This window comes from Cynoglossus semilaevis, chromosome 9 (genome assembly GCF_000523025.1).
Source record: "Cynoglossus semilaevis isolate Cse_v1.0 chromosome 9, Cse_v1.0, whole genome shotgun sequence".
Taxonomy (NCBI): domain Eukaryota; kingdom Metazoa; phylum Chordata; class Actinopteri; order Pleuronectiformes; family Cynoglossidae; genus Cynoglossus; species Cynoglossus semilaevis.
This window is the reverse complement of record NC_024315.1, coordinates 6,999,155-7,018,253: the sequence shown is the minus strand read 5'-3', so window position 1 is coordinate 7,018,253 and position 19,099 is coordinate 6,999,155. Positions and strand designations below refer to the sequence as shown.

Genomic DNA, 19,099 nt, shown 5'->3' with positions numbered 1-19,099 from the left:
TGAATAAAACTTCAACATTTACTCTGCACCGTGAAACTTAAGAAATAGTTTATTAGGAATTGAACTTGATTTTAAAGTAAAGACTCTGAGGCATTTGCATAGCAAATACTACAAAAGGCCTTCTGTAGTATTGAAGCATAAAACATTTTTTCCCCTCAAAGGCCCAATAGTAGGCAAGTAACTGAAGGAGAGGCTGACCAAGAAACCACATAGAATCTTTGGATTCTATGGGAAAATCTTCTCGTTTTTAATCATGTTTGGGAATTTGGGTGGAGATTAAAGCATGTGAAGCGGAACTATTCCAGAAAAAAGTCTTCACCACATCAACAATGTGTTGTATATCTGTCTGTTGTAATTCTGCTTGGCTTTGTTCATGGTGAATTTAACCTTACTTTTCCTATTATTAGGTGGAGATCATTTCCTGCACAGATGCAGCATAATAGACAATTTCCTTTTTATGAGACTTCATGTCTGAAGCCTTTAGACCTCACAGACGGTGAATGTCACTGAAACATATTAGCCCTGATGGGTGCTCTCTGATTTCCTGTATAATAGTTCCATTGTTTTGGAAACATGACTTATTCATTGGCACAATATCAACATCGGACATCACGTATTGATTTTCAATTTATTTGTACTATTCCAAATGGTTAGAATCTTATTTCACTGTGGAGCTGTGCACCGAATATTGATCGTCTTGGCTCCCGCACCTCCCTCCTCTCCTCTCCTCTCCTCTCTGACAGACCGGTATGTCAGTGTTAGTCTGGCCATCGGGATAACTGGAAGACATCCCACTGCATCAGTGGGCTAGTGGGCTGTTAGGTAAGGCTTGTGTATTAATAAAAAAAAAAAAGAAAAGAGGAAGAAGACTCAAGGCCTTTCCTACCATTCATGCTGTGGCTGTTAAAACCACAATTTACATTCTGTACATTCCCCAGTCGGGTCTGAACCTGTAGCTCTGAACAGAGACAGATGCATGAAAACAACACAGTGCACGTACACAGCAGACATGCAAAAACAAGGATGTGGATAAAGACATTAAATCATTATTTATTCTTTTGGCAGAGAGTCTTACTCAGATTATTAAGATAGACTTGTGAAACTGTTTAACAGAGCAGTGGGGTTACTTCACCTGTGAGCAGCGACAAACATCTGCCTCGAGAGTCTACACAGACCCAGAAACCTTTGAGTTGAAAGTAAAGATTTTCAGGAAAGAAGGCGATCAGGGATGACTATAAACACTCAATGTTTTAATGGGTTTACCTTTAACATCTGTTTATCCAAACAAGACAGAGCTTCCCTGTACTATCGCTGGCGATAAAGACAATTCACAGACCCTGTGTATTTCTGACTCAGTCTTGAGTTAACTTCTGGGTCTTTCTGGGAGCTGGAGCTCTAATAATGTGTCCATTCTGCAGAACCTCATTATCAATAAAATAACTTGATCAAGATTCTACAGCTTGTCCATGAATGAGCCAGCTAGAGTCTTCTGTTTGAATGGAAGTATTACCGGAATTAAGACTCAAGCTTAATGATATGGAATTATGAAAAACTCAAGCAGTAAATATGTGAAAATGCAAATGCATTGTCTGGAGAAAAGCACATGTAATCTTTGGGTGCTCCTGTTATGACTTCCTCTGTTCTGATGGGTTGTCTTCCAGCTCCCTGATCACCTCTACATCCAGCACGTCTGATTGAATCTTTTAGCTGCTAAATTACAGGTAGTTTGCCTGTGCCCAGTTTCCCATCTTGCCTGGTGGCCTGTAATCAACTGGAGGAGTTCAGAGCTCCGCACAGTTAAACAACTGTGTTGCGTTACATCCTACATAATACACAGTTCCACTCTGCAGCTAGCAGTGGCTACGCTGAACGTTAAAGCCGAAGAACCAAAACCCTGCAGTGCTTCAATTGATTGTTTGGATCTGATGTACAAATATTGGTTAATGTCTTGGCTGCCCGTGTGGGGCAGGTGCTTGGAGCAGCTCTGTCCTGCTATAGAGGAAACAGAGGGGACATTAAAATGTCCGGGACATGTTGTGCTAAGCTGGATCTTTCCACTATGTTTCCATCAGGCATTGTGCATACAGAGCCAAAAGGTCTAAATGAATTGGCCGTTTTCAGCTCTTCTATGTGATTGGGTTTGAAACCCAGATGAGAGTGTGCAGTAACTGTTGATGAAATTCTTTGTGTTTGTTTTAACTGCTTATAACTGCCCCACTGATGAGAATGGTGCAGGAGAAGTGACTTTGATATTTCAAATGCCATCTTCAGATTTGTTGATGACTAAACATTCAAATAAGTAGAAAAAGAAATCTTGTGCAACGCAAACTTAAATACATTTTTTTAAAGAGAATATTAAGGTTTGAAATCCTCTGTGTTTGCAGAGCTGGACTGGCCCAGAGAAGCTGCTGGCGCTGGATGAGTTGATTGACAGCTGTGAGCCCACACAAGTAAAGCATATGATGCAGGTGATAGAGCCACAATTTCAGCGAGACTTTATCTCCCTGCTGCCCAAAGAGGTGAGTTCCTGATTTCTTCCTCTGTTATCAGTTTGCAACTTCCTCTGCCACCCCCATGCTGCTCTCTCTGTCTTTTCCTTCTGATCTGAGCTCACAAGGGAATCCCTCCGTCAGTTGTAAACATTATTTCTGAACGGGAGACGCAGCCTTTGTCTTCTGAAACTAACCCTCATGTCGTCTTTCCCAACATCTTCCAACTGCTTCCGGGCGGCGCTTTTTCTCTGCAACACAACTGACATTACAAACGATGTATTGTGGCAGCAGTGATAAGAGCACATGAGGGAGTCTTATGAAACACCCTCAATAAACATTATGCTGTGCTTTGGATAAAACGCTTGTAAAACCCATTGTTTATGAACCATTAAAATCTCTTTTGGTTTCAGGTCGGACCGAAACCACTGTTGTTCAATATAGAATTCTAGTGTAGTAGTGGATTAAACAACACAGGTTTGCAGATTTAAGTATGTTATGTCCATCACCTCCAACACCTATGGCAGCCATTGGGATAACAGAGGCCACGATAACGTAGAGATCGTGGCGGTGATTAAATTTCTCTGCGTCAGCTACGCTTCGTTCTCTTTGGCGTCTGTTCTCTGTGGAAATGTCGGTGTGTGTGTGTGTGGCTCTGTAAAGTAATTTTAACAGGTGAATCCCTGTGGTAACACAATATCTTTATCTGGGATTTAAAGTCAGAAGAAGAGGATGTAGAGAAGATTGAGTGTCAGGCTGCAGAGGAAGACACTGAAGTAGATGTAAAAGTAACGGTTCGATGGAAAAATAATTGTAATTAATTATGTTGATACTTATATTTGGCTTAATCCTGATAGTGACCATTATGAGTAAGAACAAGATTTAAACAAAAGGTGACACCTTTCCCTTTGGAAACACAGATGTTAGTGTATTTTATTTAATCTGCTGCTCAGGGTCAGATTAAAGCTCATTGTAGCATCTTCTGTGCCTATTCACTGGCTTGTGTTAAACCATCCATACCTTTGGGATTTGTTGCTCATAAAGCCCCTGCTGTAGGTTTTCACCGGCTGTCAGACAAATGTAGATTATCTTACTGTCGTAATAAGATTCTGCCAGTTTCAGTGACGTTAATATTTTGTTCACAATTTGTTCTGGCAGCGTTTTTCTTTTCCATTTTCCATGTGGATTACTGGCTTGTTCTGTGATGTTTGCACTGATGTAAGCACCTGCGTTGGTAAATGATGTGTTCTTTGTGTCTTTCGTTTCTGTTTACACCTCTCACCTTCTCCGCCCATGTATTTCAACAGCTGGCTTTGTATGTCCTGTCATTCCTGGAACCGAAGGACCTCCTCCAGGCAGCCCAGACATGTCGATACTGGCGCATCCTGGCAGAAGACAACCTGCTGTGGAGGGAGAAATGCAAGGAAGAGGGTGAGTTTAAACTTTAAGCAAAGACAGAGTCACTCAACAGGAACTGTCTGAGGCTGCAGTCACAGTGTTGTGGCTGTGCTCGATTAGAGTGTGCCTTAACTTGGAAACAAAAATAAACTTGAGCTTGTTTGTTCACTCATTCAGCTTCCGTGTCTCTGCTAACAGGCATTGATGAGCCGCTGCCCCTCAAGAAGAGGAAAATAGTCAAGCCTGGCTTCACGCACAGCCCCTGGAAGAGTGCCTACATCAGGCAACACAGAATAGACACTAACTGGAGGAGAGGGGACCTCAAATCACCCAAGGTAGCGTTTCCTTCAGATCAGTGTTTTCAACCTTGGGGTCGCGCAACACCTGGGGTCGCCTGGGATGTCTAGTAATTGATTATTCTTTTTAAAATTCTTAAACAACTGTATTTTTCCACTGTCATGACTATAGTTCGAGTTCAAATAAAATGGCAAATAAAAATATATAGATTTCCTGGAGTTTAACCTCAATCCTGAGGACACAATGACTGGTAATACCTGGGTTGTTGTCAGGGATGTTAAGGATAAACTGTGTCAAATTTTAATGAAGCAGAAAACAAGATGTTTTTATTTAAATAATTTCTATGTTTTCATACATTCATCACTTTGTCCTTGAACCATGTCCCTGTCTTACACAGGTCATTTTAGGTTGACCATGATATGAATTCAGTGACTCTGCAGTATTTGTTCTAATACACAGGAGCATGCTCTGGCTTCTGCTGAGCCAGGCAGTCTTGTGACCCACACATACACACAAACACACACACACCTGCTGCAATCTGCGGCCTGTTAATTGTTATGTCCTGTTTCTTTGTGGTGTGTAAAGCAGCACAGGTGTGTGATTTTTGAGCTCAGCTCTTGTCATCATCTTCATTCGTTTCATTTGACTAATTTTTCCCCTCACAGGTGCTGAAAGGTCACGACGACCATGTAATCACCTGCCTTCAGTTCTGTGGCAACCGTATCGTCAGCGGCTCTGACGACAACACGCTGAAAGTCTGGTCAGCCATCACAGGAAAGGTAAGAATTGACTCTTTCTCTGCTCATCCACTTCTGCCTTCTTGGGGGTTTTTCATGTCGGGTATCTGCAGGGGATAAGAATTGTTTTTTGTAATGCTGTGTGCTCCCAAGTTATTTTCTTTAACAAACACCCAATTGTCACAGAGTGGTGTTTTACACTGGTTCTCACATTGTTATAAGTCTTTTTTTTTTTCATCGGTGCTGTTTAAAATTCTGCTCTGTGCACAGTGATAGCACAGAACTCTTTCCAGCTCAGTTATTTTTACATTTTAATCTGAAATAAATGAGATAAGTTTGGGTCTGTGAACTTGCTACTTCATTAAAAGAAAACCCTTTAAAGAAATTGATATTCTGCATGATCACACTGCAGCAGGTTATTCTTTATGCTACACGCAATAAAGCAGAGAGCTTGCTTTGCATTCGGGTCGTAGTCCTCGTTCTAACAGATAGTAAACTTGGCATTCAGCCCACCTGTGATCACATGCATACCAGTCACAGTATGTGCTGATCTGGAGAGATTTCACCAAGGTCATCTGATAGGTGTTGAGCTCAAATTGGTTTTTCTTCACTCAAAGACGAATCTCGATGACAGTTAGTTGATTTATAACTGCAAAGGCTCAATGTTGGTGGTAGAAGCAACGGTGACTCATTAGCCCAGCAGGCTTTGTGGCTTTTTATAAAACTGCCATGCATTCAGATGTGATGGATTTTCAATGCAAACACAGCATCGAACTGATAGTTTACATTAGTCACAAGGATTCAAATAGTCCCAGTTCATCCGTGTTTGGTGCCTGTGTTCAGGACACATCCCCTCTGTTTATTTCATCTCGTTGCTTATTCAGCTCTCGGCACCAGAGGGAGTTTCTGATTTCAATATCAACCGATACCGATATTTGCCCCAAAACCGAGGTAAACGTCTCAGGACCCTGCAAGCGATTCCGGCATATTTGGCGATTGGGATTATCATTATAACAGATAACGATTCTTGAAGATATTACATAATTATGTTAATAACGGGACGATATTATCGGACATTCCTATTAAAATCCTTAAGCATTGCTGCTGCTGTATATTATAATCGGCCAAGATTTTAGAAACTACACTGCCCTGCCAACAAGTCAATTATTCAGTTAAACTGCCTTTAGCTTTGTTGACATCACAAAGTTGCTGTGGCACCATCCTGACAAGCTTTTTCAGTGTCACAATTAGATCATGTTTTGTTATGTCTTGTTTTGGTAATAGGGAATTAGGACTGCTTCTTCACCACATCACAGGCGTTGGGAAGTCTAGACTCTGTGGTGGCCAATCCATGTCTGAAAAAAATGCTCTTTGAACCATGTGGTTCTCAATATAAACCAGATCAGTCCAGTCATTGAATCATAATCCAAATCAACTGAACTAACAACAAATCATAACAACCCCCCCAGGTTTGTATGGATGCTGCTAAACAGTATTACCCCCATCATTGTGAAATGAATGTGGATTTATGAAATCACGTGACCTTTTTTCCATTACAACACTGTCAACTGCACATTAGTCTGAGGACTTTCAAATACGAGTGAATTGATGTCCATAACCAGACAAATGTCTTCTGATGTTGTTTTAGTTATGACAAAGAACTCATTCATCCCTGTGGTTTTTACCCTTTGAGATCCTTTCATCTGTTGTTTTCCTTTTGTGTCTCCAACCCCTCAAATTAAACCCTGTGGAGCGTCTTCTCCAGTCCAGCTGACTAACATCTGAACCATAAAGCTTTACTCATAGCCAGATCAATAGAGGTAGTGACACAGAGATGAACAGAGGTGGAAAAACTCTGATTTCTGTCTCACAGCACTTTCCTTTTGAACTCCATTAGAGTGTAGCTGTTGCCTTTCTTTTCTCTGTTCTGTTACTAGAATTTTTTTTTCTTAAAGTCAATAAGTTTTGGTGGATTACTATAGATAAGAAGGGTAAATTGCCTCCTGATCTGAGATTGGTGCTCACCTTTGTGCTTCCCTTCTGATGGATAGATGGATTCTTTGGTTTCTCTCTTTGGTTTAATTTAAAATTCAGTTAGCCTGGGTCGCACTCTGTGGGTGTAAGATTTATCTTGATTGGATGGAAGAAGAAATTGGTCACACAGTAGACGAATCGTGCCCTAGGTAGAGCCGGTTTAACTCAGACACTTGTATGCCTCAGAAACCTGCTTTTTCAATTTGGAGCCAACACAAAGAATCCCCTGTGAACCTCGCAGTGGGGGGGCGGTTCAGGTACGATTGCATCAGTTTGCAGCCTCACAGTGTCCTCGTGTTGCCACCGGCACTGCTCTAGCTCTTTACATGGAATCGGGTTTTACGATTAAAATCATAACTGAGAATCAAATCTCTCCCCGATCTTCAGCACCTACATTGGGTCTGTGTTGTTTTCCCACTAAACTCCTGAGGGCAACGTTTTTGTTCCACAGGAGGCAAATTATTTCATCAGGGTGATTTGCATGGGCAGGTATACATTTTGAAATGTTTAACAAGTATTTTATCAGATCAGATAAGAAGACGGTGAAGTTTTATCAGCTCAGCCTCTTTTGGTTCTGCCCTTAATTTGTACAGAAACAACAAATGAAATCTCTTCGCTGTAAGGAAGTCAGGGAGTCGTTACATGAACACATTACACACAAATGCTTTCACAGCTTGGAAAGAAGTGGGTTGTTGCTTAGTGATGGGAAGAGACGAGGGGGATTTTGAATGTGGTGAAAATATTACATCAGATACTGAACAAACTCGGGAGTTTGTATCAGAGGCACACGAGGGCTTTGGTTGAGATGTGTGTGTGTTCAGAGTCGGTGTTGATGTGGAGAAGAATTTAAACAAAACTAATGAGACCTTTTCTGCGACCACATTCACAGGAGACCTTTGTCTTTGCGTTGTCCTCTGTCTTCCGTGAGTGACAGCACAACGCACGTCATTGCATCACAGGTGGATGCTGGGTGAGCAGCAGAGCAGTGTGTGTCCTTGGTGCTGCCTGTCAGCAGCAACCTTAGCTGCCAGGCAGATCTAAGATGGCAGACCTGTGGGCAGGAGAGAGGTGTCCTCTGCACGGACACCAGGCTTAGGCTGTTGTGTCCAAGATATAATATGGTCTGGACGTGTCAATGTAGTGAAAATATTATTACCATAGTGCAGTGGTTCTCAAAGTGCAGAGCGGGGCCCAAATGGAGCTCAGAGGTATTGCAGAGAGGGTTCTTTTTTTTTCCATTTTTATTTTCATTTGTGCCAGAGGAAGCGTAGGGAATAGCAGTTTTATAGGAATTTAAGTGTCGAATTAAGGTGTTTTTAAATGAAGTTCAGTGAAGCAACAGTCAACAACGTATCTACAAATGATGTCGCTGGAGGATATTATGGGAATCACTGCCTTAGTTGGACATGAGGACGATGACTATGTTGTTGAATGCCATTACAAAAGACAATCACTGTAACTCAACACTGATTCTAATACATTTCTATTGTCTCTTTAGTCCCAGGGCAATGTAAGTGTAATATTCTGTCCATGAAATGACATGGCTTGAGCACATTAACATTGTTCTAATCAGCTGCACCAGGATAAAAAAGAAGGCCAATTGTTGACAACCATACAAAGCTCTCAGAATAGCCTCAGTTTTCACCACTTTCATTTTTCTCACATATTCTAGCAGCAGTTTTCTGCAAAACAAGCTGAAAGCAGGAGGGGCTGTTTTTTTCTGCTGTTGCAGGGAAAAGCCTGCCAAGTTACAGTACTTTCAAATAAGGCATGGCGGAGGCTCAGATGGCTGAGGTGTCCCTACCGAAAATAATGCAGCAGTGAAGATTTTTGTTTTGCCTCAGCTGCGGTCACTAACCTGTATAACAGGATGCTTTTAAAGAAATGTATATTTAATGTATTTATTGTATTTTTAAGTTTAGTAAATGAAATATCAACATAAACTCCTCCCAGCCAAGCTAAAATCCATGATGTCCATTAAAAAAAAAGGAAGGTGAATTCTGATCGGAGCTCGTTTTGCTGCATTTCTGTCTCTGATGTACACAACAAAGGCTGCCTGTCATCGATTGAAGTGCAGCCTCCGAGCCTTCACTCATGAATCTATACTAATAGCAGCTTGACCCGATGAAGTTCATTCTGACCTCTGCACAGCTGTAAATCAATCAGTCTTGGCAACCTTTGACCCTAACTTCTGTTACAAACTGCAAAGGTTGAAATAGATTGTTTTTCCCTAAAGAAGTTTTGGGTCTTTGATGTCCTTTTCTGCAGTCTCATCACCAATGAGATTCTTGCTTTCAGAAATATTCACTAACTAGACCAACGAGCATTCTTGGACAAATGTTTTTTCACTGAAGATTCACAAGATTGTTTTTACAAACAGAAGCAAACTTCTGTTTTGATGTCAAACACTCAGTCAATAGAAGAAAGGAAACTAGTTTCACTTGAAGAGGCTGTAGTTAAGTTAATCACTATTGTCATCAATGACTAATGAACTAGTTGTTTGGTCTGATGGAAATGACAGATTTAAAACACAATAAATCAGCGTGTCAGGAGACTTGAATCACACACACTGCTGTAGATTGATGATTAAAAAAACATCCTGCCGGTCTAGTTGCAGCAAATGTGCGGAATGTCACAGAACAGAGCCTTGAACCAAATGTTTCATCACACCTGACTCTTTATGTATAATGAGGTGTCATTCCTTGAAGAAGTCTCTGTGTGTGCAGTTATGTCTGTTCCACTGGCGGCGGCGGCACCCCCCCCTTTCATTTGCTGCAGTAAAAAAAAAAAAACCCCTCCTGCCCTCAGCTGCCATTCACTGCTCGGTGTCTTATCTGCTGCAGTCAGTGGGTCACATGTTGTACATTTCAGAGGCACCGCGCTCTGGTGACTGACAGAACCACAGCGGTCACAGTCGCCGTCACCACAGCGTGGCTATTTTTGTCAGATGCTTTTCAATAATTCAGTTAAGATTATGAAATTGAGGGAATAAGGAGATAAAACACACTTACTCCAATTCAATGGATCAGTCAGTTCAATAAGTGTTTTAATCGTCCGTCACTAATGCAAATGAATGGGCACCTTTAATTTATGGAGGATTTTGTCAACCTTTCACGGCTTAAGAGAATAAAAAAACCTGGCGTTTGTGCTGAAGATAAGGAGGTGCAATTATAAATTCTCAGTTAGAGCTCAGAGAGATGTGTCCCAGTTACACAGCAGCAGGTAAAAATGACTAAACTCTTACTTACATCACATTCAAGGTCAGACAAATTCCCTTTTTTTTAATTCTCTGTAGACAAGTCACAGTCATACATACACATAACGAAACATTCATTCATGAAATGCCTGATTGAAATGTAAACAGTTTTATATCTTTAAAACTAAACAAAACCTTTTCTCGTCTTTTTTTCCTACTAAACAAAACCATTTCTCTACTTTTTCCCCCCCGTATTCTTCAGTGTCTGCGGACGTTGGTGGGCCACACAGGGGGCGTGTGGTCTTCCCAGATGCGGGACAACATAATAATCAGCGGCTCCACAGATCGAACGCTCAAGGTCTGGAACGCAGAGACGGGAGAATGTATCCACACCCTCTACGGGCATACCTCAACTGTGCGCTGCATGCACCTACATGAGAAAAGGTAGGATGAAAGGTCAACTTCAGAATATCAGAGAAGCCTGTTGAAGTCTGTGTTACAATATAAACAAACGAAGAAAAGTGGAGGAAAACGTCCCACGTAAAGAATTTACCAGGCAAATAAAAGACAGTATTGAACTTAATCCCTTTCCTTTTACCATCTTCATGTTTAAGTCATCAACTGTTCAATGAACTCCTCTACTGTTTGATTTGAATCATAACAATGATCCTGGGCTGAGTCAACAACTGTGCTGCCCTAAAAGAGGACAGTACTGCTCTGAAAGTGAGCATGTGTGGGGGGACAGTAATTAAATGTAGCCTTAAAGGCGTCTTAAGTGAACGATGCTCTCTTATTCATTCAGTAATACTCTAAAAGTCAAAGTGCTCTTTTGGCCTCAGGGATCACCGAGGTTTGTTGTGTACTGTTTGATTAGTCACGCACTGGAAACACTGTGAACTGCCTGGAGACAGTGGAAAAACATGTTAGTCTCCATCCTCTTGTTGCCACGAGGCATTTTAAAGTATGTGGTGTGTGTGTGTGTGTCCTAACTTTTTTTCTTCTTCTAAATGTGTATGTTCATAAACCAGTAGAAAACCTCTCAAATTTGTACTTTGAAGCAATCAGATATGTGTAAATACGGTGTAAAAGGCTTCACTCGGTGAATACATTTAATGCTTTCTCTCCGGGGCTCATTACGTTTAAAAAATAAGGTTAGGAGCTAACGGTTATGATACCAGTAACCTAAAAAAAAAAAAAAGCAGCTCTAAAGCGTTTTACCCTGAAGGCAGTTTCTCTTATGATCACCTTTTACATTCTGGCTGCTCACTCTTCCGTTTGAGTCAGCGAGGAGTTTCTGTCGGATCAAGTGTGAACACGAACGTGACGCCGTCTGTTACCTGGTGGATGCGTGTTACTCATCGCGCCCGTCATAACTCTGTCAGTGAGCCGCAACGGCGTGATTGATGAGCAAAGATAAATGGATTTAATTGTAGTATAAAAATGCAATTAAACGCTCAATGGTGCGCTGCTGTAAACTGGCCCAACTGGAGTTCATGTTTACAGTTGGCCTGGAAAGTTCTGACAACACCCTCGCACAGTGAATATGCTGTGTGTGCCTTTAATCGTGCAGTATTTAAATAAAGCAGTATCAAATACAGACGGGTGACAGGAGCAGTGAGCTGCTCCCTGGGCAGACTGCCTTCTCTTCTGAGTAATGCTTTACATAACGTATCACTAAATAAGGAATAATTACCCACCACTTACTCCCTTTAATGGAAAAGAGGTGCTGTGTCAGGATTCTGTGACACATAAGCAATATGTGATGACAAATACCATTTCTGATTCCAAAAATTTAAAATATTCGCTGAAAGGCACGATGAGTAATGGCTGAAACCGATTTTGTCTAGACAGAAGTAAAAACAGAACTGAGCTGATGGATGCAGAACTTCAACTTCACCAGACCAGAATGAATGTTTTATTTTATTTTATAGAGATGTTTCTGTGAAGTTAGTTATAGTTAGTTGCCTACGTTGTTTGTGTTTAGAATGTAAAAGTCAAACCATCTGTTCCTACAAAAACAAAAGCAGGTGATCCTTTTGTTTGTACTGTGTCTTCTAGTTCTACAACTAAATACTACTACAATCTAAAAAAACAGGTTTGAAGAGACAGTAGTGAGACCTGCTATGATGTATGGTTTAGAAACTCACTAATAGACAAGAGGCAGAGATGGAGTCAGATCTGAAGGTGCTGAGAGTTTCACTGTCCACCACTGGCCCTCTGCCTTACCATCAGTTTGACTCACTTCCTGTACTTCCTGTTTCCATCAGGGTGGTCAGTGGCTCTCGTGATGCCACGCTGCGCGTCTGGGACATCGAGACGGGTCAGTGTTTACACGTCCTCATGGGCCACGTGGCCGCAGTGCGCTGCGTCCAGTACGACGGCCGGCGGGTGGTCAGCGGTGCCTACGACTTCATGGTGAAAGTGTGGGATCCTGAGACGGAGACCTGCCTCCACACACTGCAGGGCCACACCAACAGAGTGTATTCATTACAGGTGAGCAGTGAGTGAATCTCAATGTCTCTCATCCTTTTCAAAAATAAACAAGGAGTTTCTTTCTTCTTTATTTTAATTTACACAAAACTAGAATGTATGTTAAGGTAGCCCTCCCAGATGTCCTCTGTACCACTGTGTGATGAGAACGTACTGTAGCTGATGTCATCACCCCGTGGGAGCAGACTGTTTATGACGCTGCTAGATTGGTTTTTCTAAGAGGCTAAATCGTTTGGACGTAGGAACAAGAAACAACGATTTCACAAATCGATAACATTCATAATTCATTACAGCGAGTTTTATCTTCAGCCTGTTTAAGGAGCGCCAGCAGCAGTGAAGGCATCTGTGTTGACCTTAGAACATGTTTCTGTTTTTTTTTTTTAAATAGTTTGACGGGATACACGTAGTGAGCGGCTCATTGGACACGTCCATAAGGGTTTGGGACGTGGAGACGGGAAACTGCATCCACACGTTAACAGGACATCAGTCCCTCACCAGCGGCATGGAGCTCAAAGACAACATTCTGGTCTCAGGCAACGCAGACTCCACTGTTAAGATCTGGGACATCAAGACGGGCCAGTGTCTACAAACGCTGCAGGGTGAGTCCACGGTCCACACTGTCTGATACATTTCTTTTTTCAGGGGTGTTTGTTTACAATTATTGAACTGCTTTAGTTGGTCATTTAGGAATCAGAAAATGTGTTGTCTGCACTATAAGTAATTAGCAGTAGCCCTTAGCTGACCTGAGGTTGAGACCCCTTTTATTTTAGGGAGTTTATTATAGAGACTTTTGGTAGGATTAGAAACAACAGACTTTCCTGTCAATTTACCACTGACAGGAAGAGTTCGTCTGTGACCTGCTGTAACATTTTCACCACAGTAGATTCTTCATGAGGAGGAGAAAAGGTTATAATTGACCAGCTTTTTTATTGGAAATAATTCCAATAAAAATGTTTATAAAACAACACAATGTCTCTGAAGCACAAGCAGCCATTGGTGCCCCGCCCTTCAATGTCCTCATTAACCAACTCCAGTCCTGTGTGCCTGTCTACAAACACACATGCACACAGACACACACACACACACACACACACACACACACAACAAAGGGATTCCCCAGTGAGAGTTTGAGGACAGGGTGGGATTAGACCACAGGAGACGAATGTGTGTTTATGGATGTGAACGTGTGTGAGAGCTTTGTGAAAAGGGGGTTTAAAAACGAGGGTCTGGGAACTTTGTAGGTCATATAATTAGGGCAGTGGACGTTTTCTGCTGTCCATTTGTGTTTCGATGAGACAATGGGCCAATAACAAGGCGGTGTGTGTCAGCTGATGGCAGCAGAATGTCTGTAATGATGGCTGCTTTATTGTGGTAATGGGCAGAAGAAACGAGAAGGGAGGGAGGGGTTTAAAGGGTTGGTGCAGAGCAGTCTTTCAAAAAAATAAATAAATAAATGAAAGATGTGAAGGTTTGTTGAAATTGTGACCAAATGCGCCAATGAATCGTGAGCAAAGAATCAAAGTATCTGATTAAAGTGGCTGCTGAAAGAGCCTGTGTGAAAAGGGAAATGTGTTTGTGTCCCAACATTCAAATCTGAGCTTGTTTGCTCTTTGTGTTTCACTAATTGATTTAATTAAGATATGATGCTCATGCTCGCGGCAAGATCTCAATTTGCTGAAGGAACGGTGAAGAGTTCGCCATCTTCCCTCTGAACGTGGCACGCTGCCAGCAGACAGCGGTGTAGCCTCTGTGACAGTGACAGTGAACATCTCACTGCAGCTCATCCTAAAGCCTGTCTGCAGACTGGAGAAATGGCTGACTGCTCTGTCATTGTACATTCCGAAATGAAGATGAGCCCCCACCCCCCTCACCCCCCACTGTTTTTCCCATTCATCTCACAGGCTTACAAAGACTCTTTTCTCTGAAGCTGCATTACTCGGTTGCTCTACTCACATACTCTGGTTATTTGACACGACCAGGACGGAAACAGAGGACGGGGTCAGGGTTTTGCCCGTGCTTCTCCTGGATTGGAAGTTAATTTACTTTGCTGAGCACAAAACAAATTTGATAAAATAAATACCAACATAGAAATTAAAGCTACACAAAAAATTAGCAAATCAAAATGGAGGAATATTATATTTGTTTATTTAACCTTCAAAATGAAAAACACAAACCAAGAACCTCATCACTGTAGGATAGACGCAGAGTGCTCAGTGTACTGTGGGTGTTCCTCCAGCGGTCTAGGCCTGCTGCAGCTAAAATCGGGGAGGGTTTTAGCCTATCTAATCACCCCAAATAATACCTAGTAATAAAAAAAAGAGAGTTTTAAAATGTATATGTCTGCACTCTCACTGGGAGGTGATATTTTACGAGAGGAGGCTGAAGGATCCTATTTCAACCTCCTCGTATCTAGGACCTACTGAAAGGTTCATATATTTTGAAGGCATAGTTATTATCAAGTCCTAAAGATGTGATGGACTTAGTTAAAGCCAACTATAAAGGTTGCGAGCACGATATACAGACGGCGAAAGGACTAATTGGCAAATAAGAAAAAGTAAAGCACAGTTTGTAACATTGGAGGTTTTCCTCAGTTTGAGGGTTTTCCTTGTCTAGGATCCAGTTCTGTCTGCAGGCATTAACAGGATGAAGTGGTGAAGGACAAGTGAATGGGATCGTGGAGGAGGTCTTTGTTCAGAGTGAGGTGTCAGTAAACTGTAAAACCACGTAGAAAGTAAAGCAGAGATGAAACAGAGGGAGCCAGGATTACAGGGTCTAAATAAAGCAGCGGCTGCAGCTTCAAGTGTTGGCTGTTTTCACAGGACACTGTCTTTTTTCCCAGTCCCTGTGGTGAAGCAGAGGTGGGCAGTCAGGAAGTATGATTGAAAATGACTAAAGAGGGTGTAGAAAAGCAAGTACTCCACTGCAGTATTTTCCAAACCCCACTCTTCATTGTCATTAAGTGAAAGGCAAACTGTCATCCATATGCTGTTGATCAAAGGGACTTGATTGCACCATAAATCAGAAAACTTCCAGTGACCCAGAGGTGTGTGTGTGTGTGTGAGAGTTTCATCAGTGACATTCAGAGCTGCTGACGTTTCTTCTTCTTCTTTTTTTTTTTTTTAATATTGTCTAGGTTCTCAGAACCCTCTGGTCCAGGAGCAGAGATGTTTTATGGAGACTAAATTTAGACGTAAAACTAAAGATAGACTGTGCTTCCATCTGCTGAGCAGGAGCTGAGGTTCCTACCACGATAGTTCATCAAATTTGTCCTTTACTTTCACCATTTCCCTCCCTGGAGGTAGAACCTTGTAAAGACTGTTGGTAAAACATCAGTGTCAGTGTTCATCCTACAGTGTTTTTGATCGTCTGGTTCCAGTATTCACAGTCGGGAGGAACCCAGCCCATTATTAACCAACCAGTCCCCACCTGAAAGATCAACACTCATGGTTTGGGAATGGTTGATGCAGAGCCTCTGACTGAGGGGAGAAAGCTGATTTAAAGTATTTGTGTTGATTAAAAATATATTTAATGCCTTGTTTAAGACTGTTTTTTTTGGACAGGTTAAGACAAAGGTCAAGTCAAAATTCAGAGTTTTCAAAATGATCACAGAAAAAAGACCATAGTCCAGTGTTAACCCCTTTGATTCTAATCCTGTGTACCACCTGTTTTAACTCCAACTCTCCTTCCTTCTCCCACCCTCTGTCTTTCCTGTTCAGGTCCACACAAGCACCAGAGCGCTGTGACATGTCTCCAGTTCAACAAGAACTTCGTCATCACCAGCTCGGACGACGGCACGGTCAAACTGTGGGACCTGAAAACGGGCGAGTTCATCCGTAACCTGGTGACTCTGGAGAGCGGCGGCAGTGGAGGTGTGGTGTGGCGCATCCGAGCCTCCAACACCAAGCTGGTGTGCGCGGTGGGCAGCCGCAACGGCACGGAGGAGACCAAGCTGCTGGTGCTGGACTTTGATGTAGACATGAAGTGAGACGGGACGAGCTGGGGGAACGATGAAGAGAGCGACGCGCAGAGAGGAAGAAACGAAGATCGGGGTCGGGAGATGAGGCGCCTTAGAAACCAGAGAGGCAGAGAGAACTCTTCACCCAAAATGTTTAAAAATCCACCGTCACCACCATCACCAACAGTGGTCTGTTCTGCCCCTCCACGATTATCTGCCCCTTCCCTCACTTGGGTAAATGTTACTGACAAAGCCACAGACCCTCTCATGTGTTTAGCCCCTGTGTCACCACCGCCAGGTGAAGCTGTTAGGAACCAGGGCAGGAAATGGGCCGTCCACGTCATGATTAGTCTGGAGAGAGGAGGAAGAGGAGGAGGAGGAGCGACTGATGACTGAACTCTCCTGAAGTGACTCTCTGACCTCTGGGTCCAGAGTCGACCTCACACAGAGACTTGGATTTCGCTTCAAGCCTGACAGATTTTGACATGTACAGAGATATATTATTTTTAAAGCCCCACCCACACACAGGTCCCACTCCCCCCCTCACTAGTGTACACCATCTCTCTCAAACACACACAGACACACACACACACACACACACACACACACTCTTACACACACATCTACAAAGCAGGAGGTGGGAAACACAGACTGTATAGGAAAAGTCAGAGGAAGGTGGGAGATATTTAAAGGTGAATTTCTACAGTTGCACGTAAAGAGCTGCTTGACGTTCAGGAGAGGAGCTGGGGAGGGTTGGTTGATTCTCCTCACTTCATTTCCATTCGTGTTCTTCTCCACTTTGTCCCGTCCCGTCTTTGGTTTCCTACACAAACACAGCTGTGAATTTCAGTACCTTTTTGGTTTTATCAGTTCCTTTTGGGTTTCTGTTTTCTTTTTCTTCCCATTATTTTTCTTGTGTTGCCAACAGCAACAAATCCCAGTATTAAAACCTTGCCCAGTTTAGTTTTAGCTGTCGTTATTTCACAGGTGTTTTTTTTTTTTTTTTTTTTCCTGGTCTTCTTGTTCAGAGTTTTTTGTTCTTCCTCTCTGTTTTCTTCATACCTGGGTTTGGAGCAGCGTCTCCTGTCGGTGATAATGCTGTCCACAGTTTTTCAGCCTAGCTGGGTGGTTTCCTTCAATGCCAGTGCTGTGACGAGAAGTAAAGGTTCACGGCTCAAAGTGCTGTGGATTAACACCCCCACCCCGAAAGCCCCCGGCTCCTTCCCCCTTTACTGTTTTCCCCCAGTGGCCAAACTTTATTAATGCTGCTAGATGAAAGGAAAAGAGAGAGAGATGGAACTCTTTTACTTGCTGTGACGTTTTAGTCCCAGGAGAAATTCCAAATTGAACTCTATATGTTTGGACTTGAAACAAAACGTGAGAAAAACATCCAACATTTTTTTTGTTTTGTTTTTGTTTCTTTTTTTGCCACTGAAACTTGAGCCAAACGTGCCTCTGCGAGGCTGAGAGGAGGGAGGGTGTCCGACAGTTAGCGACACGACCGCCTGCAGAGAGGGAAAAGAGCAGGATGTACACTGTTGCTGTGCGTGTGCATGAGTGCGTGTGTAAAGCGTGTTAATGGGCAACTTGTAAACACATTCCTTGGGACAAAGCTCTTTCAGCCTGGTCTTTGGGGAAATGTTCAAATGCTGTGTGGACTGGTAGAGGAAAAGAAAACGAGCAGGAGTATTGACTTTGAACACACGAGCGTCTGCGATCGGTGTGTGATCGTCGTTGCATTCATTGATGTTCAGAGCAGCAGAGGAGAAGAGCAGCAGCAGCAGCGGCCCACAGTCTTAGTTTCACATGTGCCGCCGTTAGAGAACCCACCGCGGACGCAGCTCAGCGCTTCGTCGGTGGGAAAACGACAAAACACAAAAGGCAACAAGCGTGAACTGAAGTGAACTGTAGCCAAACAAAAACCGTCTCAATCTCCAAGAGTCACAACTCAAGCTGAACTGTGAAAGTGGTATAACACTGTATATTAAAAACCAAGAAAAAAAAGAAAACAATCTCGCTCTATCTCCTCTCGTTGTTTTCTCCCTCTGTTTTAATTTATGATCTGGTTTGAGAAATCAGATTTGTTGCAGGTGTTTTTATTTTTTCAGTTCTTGTAAACTGCCTGGCAAAAGAGAAAACGGACAGAAAAAAAAAACCTTAAAGGGATTGTGTATTTGTTTGATTCACTTAGAATTTTATTTTCTTATAACTTAAGTGCAATAAAATGTGGGTTTTCTTTTTTCATTTCAAACATATCAGTTGTCTGTTTTTGTTACCTGTGTGAAGGCATCTTATATGTTCAATAAAGCAAATTATTTGATTAAATACTGATAATATTTTATCAATTACCCAAACATTTTTAACTAAGCTAAACTTTATTGTACAGGTAATAATACCAATTTAAATAATTAGGCTGGGCGATATGGACTAAAGGTCATTTTCCGTTTTCTTTTTTTTCAATCAAAAATTGTTGGTGAAAAATGTAGATCACATCACAGTAAAA

At 42.2% G+C, this 19,099-nt stretch overlaps 1 protein-coding gene across 2 annotated transcripts in view; it reads left to right on the top strand.

Moving 5' to 3' along the window:
* The window catches only part of fbxw7 (F-box and WD repeat domain containing 7), a 74,737-nt gene extending 55,807 nt beyond the window's left edge, over positions 1 to 18,930 (top strand). For both annotated transcript variants that reach the window (XM_017035331.2, XM_008316835.3), the window contains 8 exons: positions 2,385 to 2,519; positions 3,797 to 3,920; positions 4,086 to 4,222; positions 4,850 to 4,963; positions 10,414 to 10,595; positions 12,419 to 12,644; positions 13,030 to 13,240; positions 16,358 to 18,930. In XM_017035331.2, the coding sequence (XP_016890820.2) occupies positions 2,385 to 2,519; positions 3,797 to 3,920; positions 4,086 to 4,222; positions 4,850 to 4,963; positions 10,414 to 10,595; positions 12,419 to 12,644; positions 13,030 to 13,240; positions 16,358 to 16,626 (1,398 nt within the window). In that variant the 3' untranslated portion in view covers positions 16,627 to 18,930. The remainder of the gene's footprint in view (positions 1 to 2,384; positions 2,520 to 3,796; positions 3,921 to 4,085; positions 4,223 to 4,849; positions 4,964 to 10,413; positions 10,596 to 12,418; positions 12,645 to 13,029; positions 13,241 to 16,357) is intronic.
* The last annotated feature ends 169 nt before the right edge of the window (positions 18,931 to 19,099 follow it).